This window comes from Carassius auratus, chromosome 16 (assembly GCF_003368295.1).
Source record: "Carassius auratus strain Wakin chromosome 16, ASM336829v1, whole genome shotgun sequence".
Taxonomy (NCBI): Eukaryota; Metazoa; Chordata; class Actinopteri; order Cypriniformes; family Cyprinidae; genus Carassius; species Carassius auratus.
In genome coordinates, this window is record NC_039258.1 from 15,689,053 (window position 1) to 15,714,415 (window position 25,363).

The window sequence follows — 25,363 nt, forward strand, 5'->3', positions numbered from 1 at the left end:
TTCTACTTGTCCTGCCAATATTTTAACTGGACCCAGTTTATAATATATATATATATATATATATATATATATATTCTGATGTTCTGACATTCTGATTTTTAATGTATAATTTTTTATATTTTATTTTAATATTATGTAAAACATTTATTCTTATAATACATTTTGATATATAAATAGTTTAAGTTGCAACGTTACATTTAATTTAATAAAAATGTATGAATTACATTTTTAAAAAATAAAATGTTACATTTAATTTATAAAGAACAGTATTTCGTGTGTGAAATTTTACATTTGTCATGTTAATATCGTTTTTACAGTTATATTTATTATCTAAAATAAATTTGACAGTTTTAAGTATCTGTTTATTTGATTAAAGGGTAGATTAAATAAATGTTGTTCATTATATATTTACATATATACATATTACATTTCAATTTTTTTTACATATAATTTTAACATTTAATATTTTTTTTCATATATTACAGTATATTTTTGACAAAAGGTTTGTTTTACAAAGACAGCTAGAAATTGTAAAGACCCAAAAACGTAAGAACTTTTAAACCTCCTTAAAGAGCTATCAGTAATATTTCAAAACTTTTAAAAGATGTTATGAAAAGTCAACAAAGCATAACATCACAAAGCGAAGTGCAGAGGCAGTAAGAAACAGACGGATAGGCTGCATCTTATACTGACATGTCTGAGAAGTGATGAGATATGCTTTGACAGACAGTGGAAGGTCAAAAGGAGAGCGCTGTGCAGTGGGGCGTCACTTTGAACAGGTTGGGTCTGTCTGAATATCTGAAAGTGAGACAGACAGAGCCTGGAGCGAAATCATTCATCTGTCCCGTATTCTCACAACGAGATCTGCTGGTGAAGGCTGGCACTGCACCTGACGTTACTACATTAGTATGGTTATGGAGAAATCCTGAATGATGACAATACATTACATTTTCTACAAGCCCTACAATCATCTACAAGCACTGTCCATATTACAGGTCATTGGTTTTGTAAAAGATAGTTTGCAGATTATGACAAGCCCCATTTGTCTACTGTAATTTTGTGTCTTAAAGAGACCATCCTCGCAAATGCAGATGTTAAAAACAAGAAAAAGAAAACACTTTATGTTTCTAATTCCTAATCATTTTAACCAGTGATGTGTATTAACTGATGCCTTGAAAGAAAGCCAATAGGATTTTTCCATTGCCTTTTAGATTATTACAGAAAATAAGAAAAAGTTAGATTTTTAGTGTCTTCACGAGTAAACACAACTTTTATGAAATTTGAAGCTTAAAGGGGTAATGACATAAGAAATCAAATTTGCCTTGATCATTTGGCATATAAGAGGTATTTATACTTGCAAGTTGTATAGCTTAAAATATCCTCCTCATTATAAACAAAGCATTTATTTAATCAAGCTCCAAATATGGCTGGTTTTGGATCTGGGGTGCAAGATGACATCACCCAGGCACAAATATTTGCATAAACACCGCCTCCAGAGCAACACATCCACGAATAGTCATCTTCTCACCATAGGCCCCACCCACTGGTGTTCAGTTGCTTAAAGGGAAAGTTCAACCAAAAATTCTGTCATTAATTACTCGCCCTCATGTTGTTCCAAACCCGTAAGAACACCATCATCGGAACACAAATTAAGACATTGAACGTAATGAGAGTTGTTTACTTTTGCCATGCACGCGTGCTCTACTGAATGTAAACATCGGTGATTGCATTCAGTGTAAGCATGCTTTGTTGATTACGTTCTGTGGTACTTTCCAAAATGGTGGAAGACGGTAACTCTGGGAGCAGAATTGCTAAATAAATTAAAACCGTACATTTTCGAAGCTACGAGAATATTTTTAGTCAGTAAATTATATTATCCTGTTTCTTTACGCACTAAAAGTATTCTCGTAGCTTCGAAAACTTATGGATGAACCCCTGATGTTACATGAACTATTTTAACGATGTCCTTGCTACATTTTTCTGTGCGTTGATCGCAGTAATATCCTTGCTGTCTATCGGAGGGTAAGAGAGCTTTCTGATTCCATCAAAAAATACATTGATTTGTGTGAACGAACGTCTTACAGGTTTGGAACAACATGAGGGTGAATAATTAAAGGGGGGGTGAAATGCTCGTTTTCACTCAATATCCTGTTAATCTTGAGTACCTATAGAGTAGTACTGCATCCTTCATATCTCCAAAAAGTCTTTAGTTTTATTATATTCATAAGAGAAAGATAGTTCGTACCGATTTTTCCCGGAAAAACACAAGTGGCTGGAAGCGTGTATATATATATATATATATGGAGTATATATATGGAAACTGTATATATTTGCTTAGCGGTTTTGGAAAATGACTAAGTTCCACTTTGTGGTTTTTTTTTTTTTTTTTTTTTTTTAAGCTGTAATGTTACATGTGGAAAGTGCAGTTTGATGACAGCATCGCATCAGTGTTAATTTTGACACGAAATTTTAATTAAGTTTTAGTCTTAGTCTTTTGACTATAATTCTTTTTGGTTTTAGTCAAGTTTTAGTCATCTGATTTGTTTTAATTTTAGTCTTATTTTAGTCGACTAAAATCGCCTGGTATTTTAGTCGACTAAAATCGCCTGGTATTTTAGTCGACTAAAATTGCTTGGTATTTTAGTCGACTAAAATAAGACTAAAATCAATAACAGATTTACTAGACAATTTTTTACAGCTGGTATAGGAAACAAACTTAACCAAAATATATAAAACACAAATTCAACTTTATTTCAACACAACTGTGTCTTTATTTCGATTCAAAAGCTTTTATGCAGCAACAAACACTGTCATGATAATGTAAACAATAACTAGCTGCCAATTGACCATCAATAAAAGAAAAATAAAGTTAGGTCCAGGACCTTAAAGCTTACAGCTGAGCTGAACAATAAGTGCATACATTTAAAGTAAATATTTAATAAGTTGGGTGGATAAAAAAAGTAACAAGATTTTATAAGGTATTCATTTGTCTAGCAATATTGTATGTTTTAAATACTACAATATTGCTAGATTAGTATGTATAATGATAGGATGTGAACATTCACGTTTCACATGACTAATATAGAAATATTTGTGATATTGTCAACAAGTAGAACATTATAAAATATACTAAACATTAGTATTAATCAAATGTATGTATCATAATATTACGTATTAGTATTGTGCTCTCATCTAACTTGAAGAAGGGGCTATTTTACAGTACTTTTCAGTTCGTAATATTTAATGCTACAACATCTATGCACTGCACTATTCCAATTTTGCTTAGCTCAATAAACAAAAGAACATCGTTGTGAAATTACATTTGAGTAAATGTCCGGGTGGCTCGTCTGTAAATGTCTTTTCAAATTGGTTGTGTTCTTGCCACGAATGAGCGCTCTGCGTGCTTTACACTTTGTTTTGTTTTGTTCGTCGTCAAACGTGAAGTGAGCTGTGGACATTTTGTCGCTCTTTTAGAAATCACCTCTTCGAATGCCGTCTTCCCGGGAGCTCATTTAAAAACTGAAAACCTTCGCTTCACGTCTCAATAAGTCAGCCTCGGATTGGTTCTATTCTCTCATGCAGTCTCGCCTGTTCCATTTTGCCGGTTCTTTTGTTCATTCCTCGCATCTCTCCCGTCTGATGATTTGATTTTCGCCACAGTCTATTTTCGTCTCGTCTCGATAATGTCAATCAATTTAGTCATAGTTTTAGTCTCCATCAGTGCCTTCTTTTTTAGTTTTCGTTTCGTTTTCGTCCGCAAAAATATATTCGTGACGAAAATAATGACGAAAATATTTAGTCAACGAAATTAACACTGCATCGCATGTTGTTTACTTGATGTGCTTACGCGCCGATAGCTAAGTTAACAACACAGAGATATTTGAAGCAGTTTTACTCACCGTATGCGGTTCCAACACACGATCGTGACCCTTTTTGTTGGGATTGCATCATCCTTAAGAAATAAACGATGTGCAAACCCGGCGTCAAACTGGGCCTTGTTTGTAAAACAAGCAGCTTCGAAATGCAGGGAACAAACACAAACACTTGCACAACTCCGTTGATGCTCTGTAAAAATAAACTCCATCCACTGGTCCCTTAATGCTGTTTTTTTTGGTAATCTGTGCAGGGTTGTCTTGCCCTGGCAACCAAAAACACACGTCTTTTGTGACATTTCGCGACGCTCTCGCTCTGATCAGTGAACATCTGTTGTGCTCTCAGTGCTCTGCTCCACGGGAGCACGCGCTCTTCCGGCAGACGTGCCTTAGGACCCATATAAGGAAATTCCGCTCCATCTAACGTCACACAGAGCCATACTCGAAAAAAACTTTCCGAAACTTGTGACAATTAGGAAGGAGTATTTTTGGAACAGAAATACTCCTTCAAACGTACAACTTAATTTTTGAAACTTTGTTCATGTTTAGCATGGGAATCCAACTCTTTAACAGTGTAAAAAACTCAGTATGCATGAAATAGCATTTCACCCCCGCTTTAATGACAGAATTTTCATTTTTGGGTGAACTAACCCTTTAACGCTGAACACGTGTGTCAAATCGCGTCAAATGCTAATAGAAATTACAATCACTGCCGGTATCTTGTCTACACTGGATGCAGTATACAGATGCGCGTTCACTTTCTGACACAGTCCACGTGCTTGAGTCTCTCATCAGTAGGACAAATGGAGTGAAAGAATGTTCGCTTTGATGCGTTTGGTTTAAACAGCTTGTTCCCATCTTTGTATAGATATCAGAAGGATCCCAGCATAAGCAACAACTGCATAGTTTATTTTTAATGACATCCCAGGTCATGACAAGGGATTGTTTGAGTATTTTGTTTAGTAAATGAGTCACAGTGTCATGGAGAGTTCACAAAGAAATGTGGTATTATTCATGGATATTGTGTTGTAGATTAAAATATGAAAATGATGATTAAACCGGAAATACTAAAATGCTAACTTGTGTCCGGGTTTCAGGACTTTCAGGACTTGTATTAAATCTGAACAAGGGTAGGAAACAGGGACTAGAATTACAATTCTAATTTGAATTTAGGAAAGTAGAAATTAATTCAAAGAAAGTCGTAAAAGTTCCAACTAACAAAAAAAAACAAAAAAAAAAACCTTGAGGTCCACTGGGAAAGGCGCTGATTCTTTGTATATGTTTAGCTCTGCTAAAGTAATCAGTAAAGGTTGTTGTCAGGTCTAGGCACGTTCTGTTAGCGATGGATGGTAAATTAAAAGCTATTAAGTTTTACAGGCCTGTGGGACAAGATACTTAATGACCTTCGACCTAAGAAAACACACTATCATTAAGCTTTATGTGTAAACATGTGCTCACCGCTTCTGGGTCCCACCGCGGAGCTGCGCGTATGGGACCAGCTGCAGCAGCAGATGTACTGCATTCGTCCAGTTGACCTGATTTCTGAAATCACAGCTCTGGGCCTCACATTCCTCAAAGGTGAACTGGTACAAAGACCTGGAGTCCTCAAATACATTGTTCTGCTCCACTGGACACAACAGGGGAACAACAGGGTTAAACATCTGACACAAAGCAGTTTAGACTTTCTTTTCTGCTCAGGCACCTCATAGGGAGCCAAGCTGTTTTGCAGATTCAATATGCACATACAGTAGTGCTTTTATATAATCAATTAATCATACAAATTCAACAGCAAATGCTTGTGCATCTGATCCAATCATTCACAGTAACAGTTTGTCTATGCACCTGAAAGTAGAATGCCCAAGTCTAGGAGAATGTTCCAGATTTTGGAAGCTATCGTCCGGTTCTGGATAAAATCACAACGATCCATCAGCCATTCCACAAGCTCTAGACCAATATATGTCCTCCTGAGAATATGCCAGATGAGAACAGGAAAACATTTTACTAAACAAAATAAAACTATTATAATAATGCTTTCAGCAAATAAACACTGGCTAATATTTGGCTGATTGCTTAAAAAAAGATTTATAAACCACTTTTACATTTTTGTACATTTTGAAATGTATAGATTCATAAAAGATTTGTTAATTTTGCTTGGTAAATAAACTTGTAAAATCCATTCAGTTGCTCAGTCTTAAGTTAAATATTTCAAGATGGGGTGATGTGCTGTATATCCAAATAGTTTTTTCTGATGAAAGATGTGTGGTATTTGTACAGTCAAGTTTTGAATCTGAAATGTATCTTATTTTATATCATAACATATCTTTTTATGATTATTTGTAATCCCAAAATCTTTTATTTGGTTAAGATTGTAAATTACATTGAAAATGTATGAATTTAAAAATTTTCAGTGTCAAGATTTTGGGCCCAACTATATGTGATCCTTCAAATTAAAGGCCCATTTACATCTACATTTCTTAATTTCATTTATGATGATAACATGAAAAGTGTGCCAGAATTTTGTGAATGATTATGTAGTTTAAGCATTTATGGTTCTGAAAAACCCAACAGTGTACAAAGGTTAAACTTTATAGCATTAGTTATCAGCCTTTGGTGTGAACGGCCATATTTTATAACCACAAATACATTATTGCAGTGAAGCCTACCTGATGATTCTTGCCAGTTTAATATGTGCTTTCCAGTTCTCCTGGCCATTGGATAAGAAATCATTCCTCAGTGCTCGGCCAGCACAAGGTACATTATTCACGCAAACCTTCACAACACATAGGGAGCATTCTTAAGTCATGATACAGCAGAAAGATTTTGACAATAAAATTAGATAATATTGTCAGGACAGAAACAGGAAACAGAGGGTCAGAATTAAACAAGAACAAATTATTTAACACTATTTACTCAAATATATAGAGAACATAAGCTGTGTAAATACTCTTCATGTTTTTACCAGGATGTGTGTTTAATAATCTCAATCTCCCATTTGGTTAGGAAGCTGTATCTTAACAGTTATATAACCTAAAACAAGTGATGACAATAACTCCATTCTATCAATTAAATGAATTACACTATGACACAATGAAACAACCAGATTTTCAGGTCACTGAACGGCTGAGAGCAATGACAGGAGGTAAATGCCTGATATACCTTGTGTCTAGTCTGTCCTGCATTTGAACAGCAGATGGACTCAGGTGGCTGCTTCTGGGATATAATCTAACAGAGAGCAAAAAAGGTTAAACATCTAAAAAACAATACAGCTCTTTGTCCCGAGACAATACACTTAGTCTTCTGTTTCTTATCTTAAAACAGCAGCGATGACGATTACATAAAACATTCATTCATGTCAACATCATGTCTAGGTTTTCCGATTCAACCACTTTTTTTTTTTCACAAAATGTCAGTTTGCTGAAAGATCAGATTGGTTGAAACATGCAGTGATAAGACCTGCGAGAACGTACAGATTGCACAACAATATGACCATATGAACAATAAAAGCTATGTTATATTATCAAAACACAGGCAACAGAATTGTGTAATATAGAGGTAGCTGACAGAATTGTGTCTCCAAAGAAAGCACATTAAAAAAATTATAAATAAAAATAAATTAAAAAAAGCGAGGCAGCCAGTAGTGAAAGCTCATTGTGTACTTCGGCTAATTGACTCGTGTGGGTTGTTGGGGAAACACACGGTGAAGTCATTTTTGTTGTCAGTGTAAACAGCAGCTCTAACCCCCACGTCTAGAATTTGTTGAAACAACAGGGCCATTTATTAATACTATTACATTATGAAGAGATCAGCAACACGTGATGTACTGAAAGCTGCTCTAGTTCTAATTATTATTCTGTCAGACATTATAATTATTTTTAGACTTTTTATATTTGCATAAACAGATGTCAAAGATGTTAAATTTGACTTTACTTTAGGAAAAGTATAGTGCTGTGTGGAAAAAAAAGTGTTTGCAAATTCAAAACGTGCTAAATGTAATACTGGAATTATATTATTGATTATTATTAATTTTCAGGTAGCTGAAATTACATGTATTTCTAAAACATAAATATAATTAAATATCTATATAATAATGAAATATCACCCAAAGTTTCTCCAGCTTTTTTGTTTTCTATTTCAGAATCTGGAAAAATTACTTTGGCAAACTTGTTAATGCAGTCAGGATATGAATGTGTGTGATGTACGGCATGATAAATACTCCTCACTTCTGCTGCCGAAACTTTGTCAGTCTGTGGGTCATTTGGTTTATTGAAAAACGATAGCACTGATTTGCATGTTTCTTGATGATTTGCTTTTTTCTGTGGTACTCACATGCACCATGTCGCTTCATGCCGTATTCTCCACCGTGTCCCACAGAAAAACTGCTTTTGCATAAAATGCAAAAAGCTCTCTCTGCTTCACCATCTACAGGTCTTAACCAAGAGTATGTTGCGGTCCATTCACTATTAAAAGTGCATCTTCTCTTTTTCGTGGCCACACTGGCCATGGCTGAAGGCGCCGTTCACATTTCGCACCTAAAAACGCGTGGAAAACGCTAGGCGCGCCACTTTCTGATTTTTTCCAAAAGCCTTTGGCACTTGCGCTCCTGAGGCATCTACCGTTGCTAAGTAACCATGACCTGCTCTCTCCACGAAGACACGTAAATTTCAGCAATGGATAAATGGATTTGCAGCACTAAAAAATGCTTGCAGTCGCTCTGCTACTAACGTTAAATTATACATCTATATCCATATACAGCTATGATCAGCTGTTCCTTCATCTTGGCTGAGCTTTCAATGTTGACTGCGTCGCTTCCATTATGAGCGCATAGCACGCGCCTACATTTGAAATAATGATCTTGAGCGTGCAAAAGACACGATATGTGAAGTTGTGAACGGCCCTAACCTGCCAATATTATGTTCCTGCACAGCTTGAGGCTTCAGTTTTAGGACCCCGGTTATAGGACCATAGTCTTTTGTGACAGCACCATCTACCAAACTGGATGATATAGCAATGGTTGCAGTTTCAGGACCGCAGTTACATTTACATTTATTCATTTAGCTGATGCTTTTATCCAAAGCGACTTACAATTGCTATATATGTCAGAGGCCGCACGCCTCTGGAGCAACTAGGGGTTAAGTGTCTTGCTCAGGTGTCTCACAGTGGACTCGAACCCGGGTCTCTCACACCAAAGGCATGACTTATCCACTGCGCCACCACCACCACCAGTTATAAGACCCAGGTGGTTTAGTTTGTACATACATACATAGTTTGAAAAACATTTAATCCCAGGAGTATTTTTATTATATTTTATAAAATGAGTTTTTTATTCAAAATACATCAGAGATTTGCTGTAAAATTGCTGTACAAGACAACGTAAAGCGGAACAGGTGGTCACTCTATAGTCGCGCCAGTTATTCAGCCAATAAGGTGTAGGCCTGCGTATTTCAAAATTGTGTCTAGTACTATATAAATTACAAATGTTTAATTGGCATCTTTATTTTGAACGACCTGACCACCCGTGACTCGAATATCATTAAAAATATTTTTGGATGACTTGTAACCGCGTTTAACTGCGGGTGACCGCTGGCACCCGCTCATTCTGGATCAACCCGCACATCACTGATAGATATATATTTATATATATATATATATATTTATTAAACAAAAACTTTTATTTTGGATGTGATTAATCACAATTAATCGTATGGAGCACACACTGTATATATATATATATATATATATATATATATATATATATATAAAATTAGTATGATTAGTATCATATATTTCTTCCAAATTTCTTTATTATTATGACTATAATTAGTTTTATGTCCCTATTTTAATTCATCAACAAATCAAAACAGAATGTGTGTGTGTGTGTGTCTGGGTGTGTGTATGTTTGTATACATATATATATATATATATATATATATATATATATATATATATATATATATATATATATATAATTAATAACTTATAGTTAAGTAAATTTAGAAAACAGCTACACTACAAAAGCCAATATATTTATATATAAAAAAGAAATTCACAGCAGTATCACTGCCAGGTTAAATATTTAATGTAATAAAAGTGCATATGAATGTATCAATGAAAAACTAAAAAAAATAGCTACATTGCAAACATAAATTTTGAAAAAGGAAATTTTAGAGAATATATGAATTTTGAACAACTTATTACCATTGTAATAGTACTTTTGAACTGAAATATTTATATTCTAGACACTGAATATAAATATTACTATTGAACACTATTCATGATCAAATAGATGTAGTCTTGTGAACATAAAATACATATTTTGAAATAATCTTACAGACCCTATCAACATATAAAATATCTGAATTATCTTCTTGCACTGGCATAGTCTCTTTGTGTTGAAGAAATCTCATTCAAGGTTTAAAATCCCACCCAACTGGTTTCCCTTTAACCAATCTCATATTACAACCTGTCCAATGAGATGAATTAGTTCAGCTGTTCTCAAAGTCACTGTTGGGAGTCATTTCCAAAACGAACTTTAAACAAATACTACACTTAAATGTTCCACAACGCAAGCGAAATAAGCTTTAAAACACTTACAACTTCCAGGTTCTTCTTAAACTGAGAGCCATTCTTCAGTAAGAGAGGAGGAGCAGTTCTGCTCCTGTTATCTTCAAGGACTTTACTTATGAGACCCTTAAAAGAAACAGTTGGACTCTCGTCCACCATCTCCAAGTCCAGGACAAGTTCAGCACAGGTTGGAAGTGAAAAGCTCGGATTCCCACATAGAAATCAGTGACAAATGTTGACCAACAGGTGTGCACATGAAACCGATAGTCCTCTACTACTGTATAACCAGTACAGGGCTCGTTTACACACAGCAGACACCGTGACAATGGCAGACACGTGAGTAAACATAGGTGTGGGGTTGAAAAAGGTTACATGTCACGTGACCTGAGTGGGTGGTACCTATGAGATCACTGATAGCTGTTGCCAATGATTTAAAATATTTTTTTGTAACTGCATAATATGGCTCTGTGGTAAACGGATATTTTTGGAATGTTTCATTATGATACTACTTAAAATCCATGCTCCAGAATGACATTAAATGCAGTAGTACGGTGTAACAACCATGTACTAATTAATAATAAAGCGACGCATGTTTTAATATGATCCTCAGTAAATTCTACTACATCATTTCTACTTGAGAGGCAAAAATAGATAAATTACAAAGCGTATAATATACGCTTAATTAATAATTGTGGACTTGCGCATTTCATTAAAACTGGAGCTTGGCGCTGCACGAGAAACGTCATGTTTTTCCGCGTGAAGGTGAGAGGCTGCATAGAATAAGGAAGTTCTAAATGTAGATTGTGACATCATAAAAACTATAAAGGTCAAAAATTCTGCAACGCTCGTTTTGCGCATTCTGCTGCTAAATCACGACAGCGATGGGTCAACGTAGCTCTCGTTGCGAAGAGGCAGAAAAATATTTTGGCCGTGTGTACAATGTGCATGGTACACCGCCACAGTCTTTCACTAGTTTGATGGAAGCCCACCCACATCCAGATGGTGATGGAGTGGAGGATGTGGATGGGGAAAAGAAGAAAGTGAGGAAGGAGGACACCTCTAAGAAAAAGAAAAAGAGGTTCAAGTTGTGGAGGTGGAGCTCTTGTTGGAGAGCTGGTAAAAAAAACAGCAGGAAGGCCAGCTCAGTTCAGGGTGAAGATGAGAGTCAGGGTAGGCCTACTGATGTAGAAGCAGTATCACCTAGAAGAAGTCCTGATGGTAAATGCCATGTTTTAAGAATGTGAACAAGGATCCAAAAAGTTACATTCTAAATAACGGCTTAGATGAAGTAAAATGAGTAGGCCTATCCTGCAATATGCAATTAATAAGTCATATTGTTTGATTAACACAATGTTTTGGTTTATATCCCCTCATTAGATCAGAATTCACTACAGCAGTTTGTCTGTACTATAGACAACCACAATCATCAGGAACCTTCAGGCAGTGACCCTGAAATCTCTCCTGGAGGAGAAGAACATCTTGCTGTTCATCCTGATGCAGATGTCCTCCAATCACCAGTATTACCAGTTGATACTGCATCAGACTGGAGCGCTGACATTGCCCAGGCTCCAGTCCTTCATACTGCATCTGCCTGGAGCATTAATGCCGGCCTGACTCCAGTCTTTAGGGCATCGAACTGGAATGGTGATTTTGCACGGACGTCATCTGACTGGAACATTTATGTGGGCCTGACTTCAGCATGCACCATGTCACTGTCAGACTTGAGCACTGACGTCACACAGACTTCAGCACGCACTGCATTAAACTGGAGAGCTGACGTCACCCAAACTCCAGTACACACAGCGTCAGACTGGAGCATTGACATCACCCAAACTCCAGTCCGCACCGCTTCTGATTGGAGTACTGATATCGCTCAGACTCCAGTCCGGCACACCCCTTCCAACTGGAGCAACGACATTGCCCAGACTCCAATCTATGCCACATCAAACTGGAGTATCAATATCATCCAAACTTCAGTTAGTTCCACAGAGGTCTCTGAATCACCTCTGACATGGCAGCTGGAGAAAAATGGAAGGATGAAAATTGAAGGTAAGTTTACTGCTGCAATAGCACAACACACACTTGATACAATATCAGGCCATTTTATTGTCACTTGTTTATTAATTTAACAAGAACTGCACAACACTGCAGTCAATGCTTGATATTTCAACTAACCCTGTTTTTCCTTTAATAGTCATAAATTCCTGCGACTATGTGATCGGCGATATGTTGGGTGAAGGAACCTTTGGAGCCGTGTATGAAGGGAGTCGTCTGCAGGATGGCTTTGAGGTTTCATTTTTGTTTGCAATATCTAGCTAGCAGATTAACCATCTAACTTGGATTAATTTGCTCTCTGCAATTATGTTAATTGTAAATAATTTTGTAACAATCTGTTTATTCTTTTATTTATTAGGTGGCAGTGAAATATGTGGCAAAGACGAAGAATGTGGAATACATCAGTATCGTAAGTAGGCTTTGTTCTCTACTTTTTCCTCTGTCTATTCAATTTACTGTAAAACATCTCGTATTACTATAGCTGATTTTTCAAGTGACCAGCTGCCATTGTGGTCATTTTGTGAAATACTGGTCTGAATCCTAATTTGGGAACCCACATCCATCTAACCATCATGAAAAATGTATTTCCTCTAGCCGGGTCATCCCAAGCCCCTTCCACTTGAGGTTGCACTGCACATCCTCGCCAACAGAGGCCCCAGCATTCCAGAAATAATCCAGCTGCTGGACTGGCAGGACCAGCATGAATATTATGTTATGGTGATGGAGCGCCCCTCACCCTGCGAGGACCTGTTTGAATTTGCAGAAGGCCACGGAGGCAGCATTGATGAAGGCTTAGCTTGTGTCGTCATGCGGCAGGCAACACAGGCCGCTCACATGTGCTGCCGCCGTGGGGTTCTACATGGCGATATCAAACTTGAAAATCTGCTCATTAATACGGATACCCATGAAGTTAAGCTAATTGATTTTGGGTGTGGCGACCTCCTTAAGAAATCGGCCTACAAGATATTCGCTGGTGTGTATTATACCTCAAGCCATAAAACTGGAACCATTGTTGTGAATCATGTACCTGTAGCACCAAATGCTAATGGTTTTTAGAAAAATTGTGATATTGCAAACTTACAGATGTTTCAAAATCACTTTTCTCCAGGCACTGATCAGTACTGCCCGCCAGAGTTTAAGGAGAAGGGGGAGTACAATGCGAAGCCAGCAACAGTCTGGTCCCTCGGTGTTCTCTTGTTCGCGCTGGTGTGTGGGGATTTTCCCAATGTTGATGACTTGAACAAGATCAATGCAAACAACTTCTCCAAAGCTGGCTTGTCCGAAGGTGAGCTTTTCATGAAGCAAACTGAATACAGATATTTAAGAACAACATGATCCTAAAGAAAGCGTAAAGTTCAAAGTAATAATCAGACATTTTATTACATTGTTCTCCATAGAATGCTGCCAGTTGATTAGTTCTTGTCTCCGGCAAGAGCCAGAGCAGCGGCTTCGATTAAGCGAGATTCTTCTCCACGACTGGTTCAAGGTACTAAGCCTAAGATCAGCTAAAATCACACTTGCTTCAATAATACTTGATTCACTTCTGAAAATGTGTTTTGTTTTAGGTCACAGACGTGGAGAAACTAAAAACAGTGTAAAGAAAAGGACAGGAACCAATGGAGTGGCTCTGCAGTTGTGGCTTCGGCCCCCAAGACCCCTATCATGGCCCCAGAGGTTCTGGTCAAATCAACAAGCAAGGCGACTTCACCCCAGAGCTCCATGTCCTAGCCCCCAACATGTTCCTGTCAGTGTTGTCCCTGAGGTTGAGCTTCTTCAGAGCTAGTGCCTGTCTCCTTCCACATCCCAAGATGTTCCAATCTGTTTGGCCCTAGTCATAGCTGGTTCCCAAGGCTGCTGTCTTCCAAGGGCATATGTGTGCCCTAAAGATTTCTGCCCCAGAGCCAGTGGCAGAGATCACACCTCTTTCAAAGTTGGTGCCCTGGTACCACAGCTCCCTGTCTTGGGCATCCTGGGTCAGAGTGGTTTGTGTCAGTGTGTCAGGTTTGTAGTCTTTAGTGAAATCTTCATGTGAAAGTAACTTTCTTTGCTCCCTTCTATGGCTAGGCTAGCCTAGCCTAGTTCTAGAGCTCCCTTTCTTAGTCTGTCCAATTTTAGAGCTCCTTTCCAGTGATGTTCCTGTCACAAGTGCCCCATAGGTTCTTGTTATGAGCCTTGCCAAAGCCATTCCCTTGGTTTCAGAGCTCCCTGTTTCTTGTTGTCTCAGGCTGCTCTAGTCCAAGTGTTCCATTCCACTCAGATACTAGTGTTAGGACTGCCTCAGATCGTCCTGTTGCTGCCTGCTGTGCCTCTCATTCCAGTTTCAGATATCTCTCTCTCAGGCCACCACAGTCACAGTGCCATAGGTCACTGTCAGTGTCCATACGTTCCTGTCATGGACCCTACCAGAGCCCAAGACCTTCCCTGTCCTGTCACTGCCATCTTCACAGCCAGCAGTCAAAGATAAACTGTCTTCAGCTGCCCTGGTCCTGCACCAATCTCCATTCAAAGTTAACAATAAATGTCATAATATGCATTAATTAAACTGGCTTTGTTCACAGTGACACTATTATTCATAATCTGCTGAAGAATTAAGTAAGTATTAAGAGTCATACAGTCTAATACTTGTTCATTGGTTTATAATCCATGTTCACTGCCATTGAACTTCAAGTTCTGCATCACATAAACATACCACACTTTTCTCATTCCATTATTTCCCTACAATTCAAATGAGGATGTTTGTTGACAATATGGAAAAGTCACAAAAACAAGTCTTTTTTTTTTTTCTTTTTCTTTTTTTTTTGTAGTAGTAGTAGTAGTCTTTAGGAACATCTGGTGGACAAAAGACAGAATTACAAACCTGCCCATTAGGTCCCTAAAAAACAAAAAACAGCAGTTTCATAAAAAATATAGACAGTGAAATCATGTTCATTATAGAAGATTCACTGTCTGTATAAATAGCATTTTTAGCATTTTTAATGTACTTTTGAGTGAATGTATAGATTGGGACAAATATTAATTACTGAAATTTTCATTTAATTCTTTTTTTGCAGCTCCTATGTGGTGTGACAAATCATTTGTAATATGTACTTGTAGCCCTGGACCACAAAACCAGTTTTAAGTCGCTGGGGTATATTTTTAGCAATAGCCAAAACAACATTGTATTGGTCAAAATTATTGATTTTACTTTTATGCCAAAAATAATTAGGACATTAAGTAAATATAATGTTCCATGAAGATATTTTGTAAATTTCCTACCATAAATATATCTAAAAAATATTTTTGATTAGTAATATGCATTACTAAAAACTCATTTGGACAACTTCAAAGGTGATTTTCTCAGTATTTGCACCCTCAGATTCCAGATTGTCTAATAATATTGTTCAAATATTGTCCAATCCTAATAAACCATACATAGATGGAAAGCTTAATTATTCAGCTTTCAGATGATGTATAAATCTCCAAAAAATGTAGACTTAAGACTGGTTCTCTGGTCCAGGGTCACATATAAGGCCATGACAACTGTATGTACAGTATCAGTTTTAATTAAGTATTTTCGATGGAATATATATTTCAACAAAATACACAGAACCGTAAGCCACATTTAGTATTTATTTCAACAGGCATTCCTTCTGAAAGTGGTTTTATTGGTTGTCACTACACTGTTTGACACTTAAATGATCCTCAAACAACATTTAACATAACACATCTGCAGTAAAAAATAATCTGAGAAATAAAATATGCTTCATAATCCATAAACTAGATTATTAGCACAATTGAAACAGATGCAATGCGGTCTGAGTACTGTACATATATGTTAACCATTACTTCTGTAGTTACTATCCACAAATAAGTTCAAGCTAGAGTTCAGAACGTAACAGTTAAGTGCTGAGGTATAAGATTCTGTCTTCATCCACTTTGAACTCAAAAGTAACACTCAGTTAAAGTAGTCAATTAAAAGACCTTGACGTAATACTTATATAAATGGTGAACAGATACAGTCCACGGTCTTGTTAAAACTCACTAATTTTTCACTTGAAAAGTTAGGGATAAAACTAAAAGATTAATCAGTCAGTCAAAAGCACAAATAATAAAAAGAGCTATTCCCCTTAACATGCTGTTAAAAGCAGCTTTTGTCTGTTGGACGAGATTTGTAGTTTGTGTGCTAAGTACCAATTTTTCAAAAGTAATCTTGGAAAAAAGAAGACATTTACTGGCGTTTTATCAAAAACCGGTTTCTGTTTAGCTGACAAATGTGAGAAGATTTACAAAAAAGGTGTTTACTTAGCTAATAATCCATGAGAACATGTTGTGTCAGCTATGTTCAGTCATGTACTTGTTGTAATAGTGTGCATTTTAAGACACTTATTAACAACCAGGAAAGCTTGGCTGTACGAAGTTTATTATGATGGTGTTTCTTTTGACTGTCAACAGGAGGCGCTGTTTCCTGATTATGTTCACCTGAGTACTACGCCGCTGCCACCCTTTCTTTCTTCCGAAGAGATCACGGCGACAGCTTTTTTCAATGCACTGAGCTGGATACAGTGCGTTTTGTGTAAGTGAATCTTAACACATGGCGCAGCGCAGGGATTGAGACACACTCACAAGAGAGATTTGTGTTGCTTATGTGTTTGTACGTGGTTTCCTCTTGATTTTCCTGGCATACAGGAAGTACATGGTGTGTCCCGTGAAAATGAACAGGATGGAGATGATGACAAGGATGCCGAAGTGTTGTGGCTGGGGTGCAGAGATGACCATGATGAAGTGCAGCAGGTCCATCAGGTAGTTCATGGAGCTCTGGACTCCATTCACCACCCCCCGCTCTGATTCACTAATGGTCTCCTGCAAGAGCTGAGTCACTGTCAGGTCAAAGGACCAGAGACCTGGAAAACACCAACACCATATTAACACCACAACAGATATTATTTTAGGTCACACATCGTGGTGATATAACAAGTAATATAATCAGTTAGCGTACGATTCTTTTGAGTGAGTGACATTTTAGAACCAGAAATAATCTTACTTTACTCATTCTGACTTGTTGTCATCTCTATAATCACATTTCCCTTTTTTATGAGGAAAAAAGTCAGAATTGGGAAATTTGTCGGACATTAATTTCGAATTGAAAAAAAGGAAAAAGCTAATTGCGAATTTTTATCACACCATTCTGACTTTTTGTTTCTTGCGAACCCAAGTTTATTTCTCACAATTTGGACTTTTCTTTTTAACATTGTGAGTTTGTATCTTGCAATTACAAACAAACTTGCATACCACTTTTTTTCTTGCAAGCATATTGCATTTATATCTCACATTTTACAGAATTTTAAGAAAAATGTCAGAATTTTTAGATCAAAATATACGCTTCCAGAAGCGCGACTTTGTTTTGCAGACAAACATTTTTTAATTAAGCAATGTAACAATTTTGTTAAAAGATTTTTCCTTAGAAATAATAAAATAATTTGCTAATTTAGTTTTAAATAATGAATTGTTTTAATGAAAAAGATAAAACATTAAATGTATTAAATGTCACAGTAAAAAATGTTAGAAAGATTTCTATTTGTATTCTATTTTATTTCTATTTCTGTTCATTTCTATTTTTATTCTATTCACCAAAGAATGCGGAAAAATGTTTTATTATAATTTCCATACAAACACACATGCACAAAAAGCAGCATATCTGTTTCCAACATAGATAATAATCAGAAATGTTTCTTGAGGAAAAAAATCAGCATATTAGAATGTTATCTGAAGGATCATGTGACACTGAAGACTGGAATATTGATGCTGAAATGCTTTAATGTACAGTACCATCACAAGAATGAATTGCATTTAAAAAATATATATAAAAAAAAAAAAAAACCTTTTAGTGAGCATAAGAGACTTTTAAAAAAAAAAAAAATGTATTTATCTATTTTTATATTTTAGGACAAAGCAGGCATCTACTCACCAACTCGAGCTGTAATGACTCCAAGGAACAGCAGGATGATAGAGACGTAAGACTCTGGTTCAGTCCCTGCTGGTGCGTTCTCAAACAGCACAGTGCTATTGGTCCAGTGAATGGAGGAACGGTCTGGCAGCAGAGGCTGGTTGCTGCCTCCACGCAGTGGGTATCCGTGCCTCTGGTGACCTCCGGTCATCCCTCCCACATCTGATGCATTCCCCAGATTTAGTATGCTGAGGTCCATGGGGCTACCGGGGGCAAACACGGACCACAAACAAAGCAACAGGCAAACTAGGTGCAGAGCACTGGAAATGACCCCTGTGTTGACCAGGCCACATGCTTTGCGCAGCTTTGTGAAAAGCACAGTACCCAGAAGCCCCGCCACAGCCGACACACCCATCAGAAGGCTGAGCAGCGAGCCACTGATGCCCTGGGTGTAGGCGTAGCCGGTGGTGATGCAGTCAAAGCCCAGCACTGTGGTGTAAAGGAAGGCCAGGCCCAGGCCGGCGAAGAAAACAGGCTGTCTGTAATACGCCCTCCATCCTTCCCGGCAGGTGCTGAGGAGCCCACGCAGCCGATGGAGGCACACTGGGATTCGGCTTATTTCTTGTAAATGCAAGCTGGTGCTTTCCTCTGAGAATACAGCAGCTGGACATGCTGAGGTCCTGCCTGAACAAACCAAGATGAATTGTAGATTTGAATTATATATCAGTAATTCAATCTGTCTGTCTGTCCGTCTGCACTAGTCAACATTTGAAAACATACAAAAAATTTCATCAAAGTTGTCCTAAAACCGAAATGCGCACTTGACTTTTATGAACAGGACAGCTTTTAAGAACTTTTTTTGTTCCACTTCAAATGTTGACTATCTATCTATCTATCTATCTATCTATCATTCCGTCTATCGTTCTATCATTATTTCTGTTGTTTTGCTGTTCATTATGTCCGTAGGGCCTATAAACCCTCAAATTAAAATTTTAAGCTTTTAAATAATTCTTCATAACTTTGTAACAGGAGTTTATTAATCCCAAATTTAGCGTATGTCTTTTCCTTTTTTGCTAAAAATGTGTCATATGTTAATTCTTCTTCCTTTCCATTTAAATTCAAACTGCATTGAATTTCACATTCAGAAACTAAATTGGAATTTCCAAATGAAATCAGAGTTTTGAAAAGTGAATAACACATTTCTACAAAGGAATCGGTTTAAATGAAAACTTTCTGTAATTTGCTATATGCACACCATCAGGTGTCAGTATGAGGCGATATCTGCAATATTGACTAAAATGCACACCAAACTACTGAGTGGAACTTTAAATATAGATCATATTTTATGGGTTTGAATCTTGTATTACCTTGTGAGCGTTTTCTCTCTCTTTTCTTCTCTAAATAGCTTTGATGTTCCATAGCTGGTGGTTTGGCGGACAGCGCTGGCACAATCCGGTAGACTCTGGAGAGGAAGATGAACTCTACAATGAGGGACACCAGATTCCATCCTAAGATGAAGCCACAGCCAACCACATTAGAGGCCAGGGTCATTACCTGACCCACCGCCAGTGGAGCCAGGATGTTGGTCACCTGATCGATCCGCCTCATTGTAGCATTCATTCCTGTATCAGGAGGTAATCAAAACACAAAAAGGTTTTTTTTTTTTTTTTCTATAGTATATTTGTGTGTGCATGGTATTTGTACTCTTATTAGAGCATTGCACGGTTAGCTTAGCAACATGCTAGCATCAAACTCTGCTGAAATCATTTGAGTTTTTTCTCTTGTGTGCAGTGTTTTTGTGCACCATGTGGAATTGCTACCTATGTAGAGAAGATACAGTACATGTTTATTTGCAAGTAATATACAGTTTCTACTTCATTTTATTGGTAAATTTTAAAACACTTATGATTTCCAATTCACAGATTAGCATGACGCTAACAGAAGCATAGGCCATACCTGCGAGATGACCACGGTTGTAGCCTGTGATCACCACTATCCAATCTCTCTGGATGGCAATGGTGAGAGCTGTGCTGGCGAGGTTCGCCACATCTGCCAGGACGATCACCACCGTATAACAAACCACCTTGTGTGAGTTGTGTGATGCAATAAGTTACTATGCTATGTCATAACAGCAGGAATGCTTATGTTCAGCAATGACTAGCCAGAGACAGTAGGCACACAGAGCCAATCTGAACACATAATTGCATTCTGAATGGGCATAATTATGACACATTTTTAGGGAACAAACAGTGTACGAGGGACTTACAGTTAGCCACCCATCCCAGATTTCCTCAATCCACTTTTTGTATGAGAACACCAACATGAGCACAATGCTGCAGATGGTCACTGAGATATTCTGAATGAATAGGGATGCGTGGGCCACTGTTGAGATGGATAGAGGAATTATGATACTTAAAATAAAATAAAAAAATAAATACTTTCATCCATTGAAAAAAAAATCTTTCATATTTCTTCTCAAAATAATATATATTTCAATATATTTTTATTATGATTTTATAGCCTGTTCAAGGACCTGATGTTATTATTACTATTTCTATTTTTTATATTTTATATTATAATAATTTAGTTAGTGCATTAGTTATTTGTTTTTTCTTCTTCTATTTTTTTCTTCTTCTATTTTTTTGTTTCATTAATGACATTTTTTGACAATTTAAATAATAATTAAAATGGGGAAATATTTAATCTTGAGAATATGGAAGGTACATGACTGTCATGAAAAGTTATGATATATAAATGCAAAAAATTATAATATTACAAAATAAATAAATAAATCAGATATGATCTCTTTTTTAATATAAATACAGTACATAATGGATTTTGACCTTTGTTTCTCGGGTTGCGGTCAACCCAGTCTCCAATCAAAGCCCCTAATAAGAGCACCGATCCGGCCACCACCAGTCCAAAGATGCCAGTTAACAGCAGGTTATGCCCATACAGCTCAATCAGGAAGACAGAGATGGCGAAATGCCACATGCGATCACCCTGGCACGCAAAAACACAAGATCAGCTCAAGATATCATACCTGAGATATCACAATTCACATCTTTTGTGTGGTCCTCAAAGTATCATGAAAAAACCTGTGATAGTGTGCCAGAGCTCATGCCCTGTTTACCGAGTGCCAGCATTGCAGATACGAAAACAGCTCCTTACCCACATAGATAACGCTCCGCTCACATAGATGAGGAACTTGGGGCCCTTGAGGTAGATGAGGGCTGATTCTATGAGATAAAGAGTTTTGAAAGATGTATTACTTGTATGTGCATTGGTTGTTGAATAATATACTGTTTAAAGCCAGACAACAAGCATCTTCTAATATAAAACAGCAGATTATTGTTTCTCTGTTTTAATCACACTAGAATAAACATTACCTTGAAATTTCAAAAGGATTGTTTACTTTCTAAACTTATTTGGGGTTTTGTTTTGTATTTTGTGTTTTGTTTTGTTTATTGTGTTTTGCTTTGTTTTGTCTTTTGTGTTTTGTTTTTTGTGTTTTGTTTTGTTTTGTTTGTGTTTTGCTTTGTTTTGTGTTTTGTTTTGTGTTTTGTATCAGTGGAGCACAAAAGTAAAAAATTATGAAGATTTACGTAAGGCGTTCCATATAATTGTGATAAATGGGGACATAGGATTTTATATTAGTCTCATAAACCATAAACTCAAGAGCCGGATCACTCTGATTCATGAAAACCATTTTGTGAACGAGTTAAAGTGAATCAGACATCCACATATTTTCCTCACAAACTGTCAAAAACAGAAAAAGCTTGGCTGGATTTACAGTAATTCAGTTTTAATCAGTTTGTAGCCCAAAACAATAAGCGTACAGTATATACAGTACAGTATAACTGTAATATCACACTTGAATAGATCAAGCTTTTTGTACCTTCTTTTTGGTGTTATGGAAAAGCACGACCTTCCTCTTTTGTTTCACGAAAGCTGGTTTAAAAAGACTCAGAATGTTCACTAAATATTGACTCAAAATTTGTGTGAACTGTTCCTTGCATATTCTGTCAAGAAACTGAGTGTGTAGTTATATGGAAATATCACAGATAGTTGACTTGTTTGAAGTATTAAAACCTGCCCAATATAAATAGTTTGGTTCAAGTAAAGAAACATACGTGGTATATTCCTGGCTTTGATCACAGGTGAATCTCTGTCATTATCATCGTCAAACTCCACAGCAACACCAGCACACTGGGCCCCCTCTGTTCTGAGAGACATCCTGTGAACAGCATGACTGTATTAGAATCAGGGTAAAAGACTGTAAATGCATAAATTGCTTAAAATAAATGCTTAAACAAAATTTGACATGGTTGTCATGAACTACAATGAGGCTTAATATACATGCAATTGTACATTTTCATGCAATGTTATATAAAAAAAATACAAAAATATTTAAAATAATTATAAGCATCCTAAATTATATGCAATCATTAGTCAATAATAATTAATGCTTAGTTAATCATGTGTCACTTATTAAATATGTGTATTTTTTTCTATCACATTTAATAAATACCGGTAAAATACTAAATATAAATAAATTATTTAGCATAATCCATGGCCATGAATTGATTTCAGTTATTATACACCACCGTTCAAAAGTTTAGAGTCAAATTTGTAATATTTTTTTTTTTCGAAAGAAGTCTCTTATGCTCACCATGGTTGCATTTATTTGATTATAAATACTGTGAAAACAGTAATATTGAGAAATATTATTACAATCTAATATAACAGTTTTCAATTTTAATAAATGTAAAAAAACATATATGCATTCTTGTGATAGCAAAGCTGAATTTTCAGCATTATTACTCCAGGCTTCAGTGTCACATGATCTTTCAGAAATCATTCTAATATGCAAATTAGTTGCACATGAAACATCTCTAATTATTATTAATGTTGAAAACTTGATTTGAAAATGATTATTCTTGTAGACACTGTGATACTTCAGGATTTTTTTGAGGAATATATAATCATGGTTTGAGTGAGAATTTGATTTTGAAAATGAACATGAATTTTGAACCTGATGATCATGATTTGAAAATGAACCAGAGCTTCAACAGAACCAAAGACTGTCACATGATACGTATTACAAATTTGATTGACCTTTAAAACTGTACAAACTATGAAAGATTTCTTCATCATTTTGCATCATAACCTCTTTTTTTTTTTATCAGAATGTGATTCCCAGACTTTCAGTGTGACCTCAAGCTTATAAGACCCCACATTACACATTACAACTAGAGAAAACAAATCACCTGATATTTGACTCCTCCTTTGAGTCCTCCCTGCTATGAGCGCTTGCTGTGTCTCAAGGTTGTGCTATCCATGTGTCCCAGGTAAGGATGCTTGCATGCAGGCCTGAGTTCCAGCAGTCGCACTGTGAGGGGCTTGATAACATCATAGTGCATGAGGGCACCATTGTATGAAACTGCCAGAAAAGCAGAACGAGTCACAGGCTGACAAAGGCAGCCAGCATATTCCACAGCACGTGACAGCGAAGGGGGACAATGTCACCGTTCACCCCCCACACCACAAAAAAAAAAAAAAAAAAACACCCTGTCACTCAAATCATATAGTAATAAAACACTCGACATGCTCATTCAACACATCAACATTGATGTTTACATTTAGATATGTTCATTTTTATTGCCATGCCCTGATATGATTACATATTAAATCAATTAATAAACAGTCAAACCAGGTTTTATGGCCGTAATTCACAAAGTGCTGTTTAAACAATTAACATATTATGGAAATCTGAACAATATCTGAACAAGATATTTGGATGTTGCACATCGAACCCATCAAATTAACTTATATATAATAAAGTATAATGAATGCTGTTTATCTCAGAACAAAAGTCCAAAACTGGCATACTTTATCAAATGAATCAGTTTTCATGTTGCTATATATCTATTCATTTTGACCTACAAATTCTTCTGTAATTGTATTGTTGTTGTTTTTTATTTGTATGTATGTTATAGTCTACCAATTACTGTTAGAGCAAAGAAGAACATAATTCATCTTAAAATTACAGTGGATTAAGTGACCCAGATGTTTCATAAAAAATCTGAATATATCTGCACGTTATTAAAAGGCTGCTGCATGTCTATTATCTTACCCACCATAAACAGATGTGCTTTACTTACTATGTTGCTCAGAAAACATGCGTATAGTACTTAGAAAAGCAAAATATCTCAAATGGACCACTTATAATTTACACATTTTGATGTTAACACATTCCTGCTCTTTTTAATGTAAATGCTGAGTCTGACAACACATTTTTCTTTTTTTTTTTTTTTTAGAGGAGGAGAGTCTTGTTAATGGATTACTCTTTTATTATTCATCTATTTACAGTATGTTTGCCTGGTGTTAAATTTCACCAGGAAGCGATATGTTAAAATTGTTCTGTTTTTTGCATTTCAACCTATTGATATGAGAACAGTTCTTCGGTACTCTAAATAAATACACATGCCTGATATTATAACGGCTCTTAATAACAACCTCAGGCACTTTAATGGTGTCTCAGAGCCTGATGTTTGCAGGGTTTCATTTAATATCAATGAAAAGAAATGTACAGTACTGTCCTAATGGCTGAATCCAAAAAGTATGAATAATAATCACATTATGAGAAAATAATGCAATGAGACAAATGCATTTATGTTTTATTACAGATAAATATTTATTGCACTTGCAAGAAACATTGCCTTATATTCCTCTCAAAATCAGTGAAACTTTTGTATTGGGGGCAAAAAAAAAAAGATGTTTGGGTCAAATAAAATGAGTCACAAAAAAGTTCTAAATTAGTTGCCATTATTTGTTAGAAAAAATAAATATCTATATTTTTTTTTTAAAAAAGTCAACTAATAAATATGGCACAAAATTATCTTATTATTTTCCTTATCATGTTAATTTTGCATATCCTTTTAATTACATA

At 36.2% G+C, this 25,363-nt stretch overlaps 3 protein-coding genes across 4 annotated transcripts in view; 1 reads left to right on the forward strand and 2 right to left on the reverse strand.

Annotated features, from left to right (window-relative positions):
* The window catches only part of rapgef5b (Rap guanine nucleotide exchange factor (GEF) 5b), a 54,819-nt gene extending 44,053 nt beyond the window's left edge, over window positions 1-10,766 (reverse strand). For both annotated transcript variants that reach the window (XM_026284362.1, XM_026284361.1), the window contains exons 1-5: window positions 10,464-10,766; window positions 7,029-7,094; window positions 6,536-6,642; window positions 5,715-5,836; window positions 5,331-5,499 (exon numbers count right to left, since the gene is read on the reverse strand). In XM_026284362.1, the coding sequence (XP_026140147.1) occupies window positions 5,331-5,499; window positions 5,715-5,836; window positions 6,536-6,642; window positions 7,029-7,094; window positions 10,464-10,592 (593 nt within the window). In that variant the 5' untranslated portion in view covers window positions 10,593-10,766. The remainder of the gene's footprint in view (window positions 1-5,330; window positions 5,500-5,714; window positions 5,837-6,535; window positions 6,643-7,028; window positions 7,095-10,463) is intronic.
* Window positions 10,767-11,313: 547 nt separating this feature from the next.
* Window positions 11,314-15,165, forward strand: LOC113116834 (serine/threonine-protein kinase pim-2-like). Its single transcript, XM_026285158.1, has 8 exons — window positions 11,314-11,651; window positions 11,811-12,482; window positions 12,628-12,722; window positions 12,847-12,897; window positions 13,083-13,461; window positions 13,597-13,773; window positions 13,886-13,974; window positions 14,054-15,165. The coding sequence occupies exons 1-8, from the start codon at window positions 11,315-11,317 to the stop codon at window positions 14,084-14,086; spliced, it is 1,833 nt and encodes a 610-aa protein (XP_026140943.1). The 5' UTR covers window position 11,314; the 3' UTR covers window positions 14,087-15,165.
* Window positions 15,166-16,083: 918 nt separating this feature from the next.
* On the reverse strand, window positions 16,084-25,323 carry si:ch211-254p10.2 (solute carrier family 40 member 1). Its single transcript, XM_026284364.1, has 9 exons — window positions 23,682-25,323; window positions 22,545-22,648; window positions 21,583-21,650; window positions 21,255-21,414; window positions 20,678-20,793; window positions 20,368-20,494; window positions 19,723-20,033; window positions 18,433-19,057; window positions 16,084-17,368 (listed from the first exon to the last, which is right to left on the reverse strand). The coding sequence occupies exons 2-9, from the start codon at window positions 22,645-22,647 to the stop codon at window positions 17,109-17,111; spliced, it is 1,770 nt and encodes a 589-aa protein (XP_026140149.1). The 5' UTR covers window position 22,648; window positions 23,682-25,323; the 3' UTR covers window positions 16,084-17,108.
* Window positions 25,324-25,363: the final 40 nt, after the last annotated feature.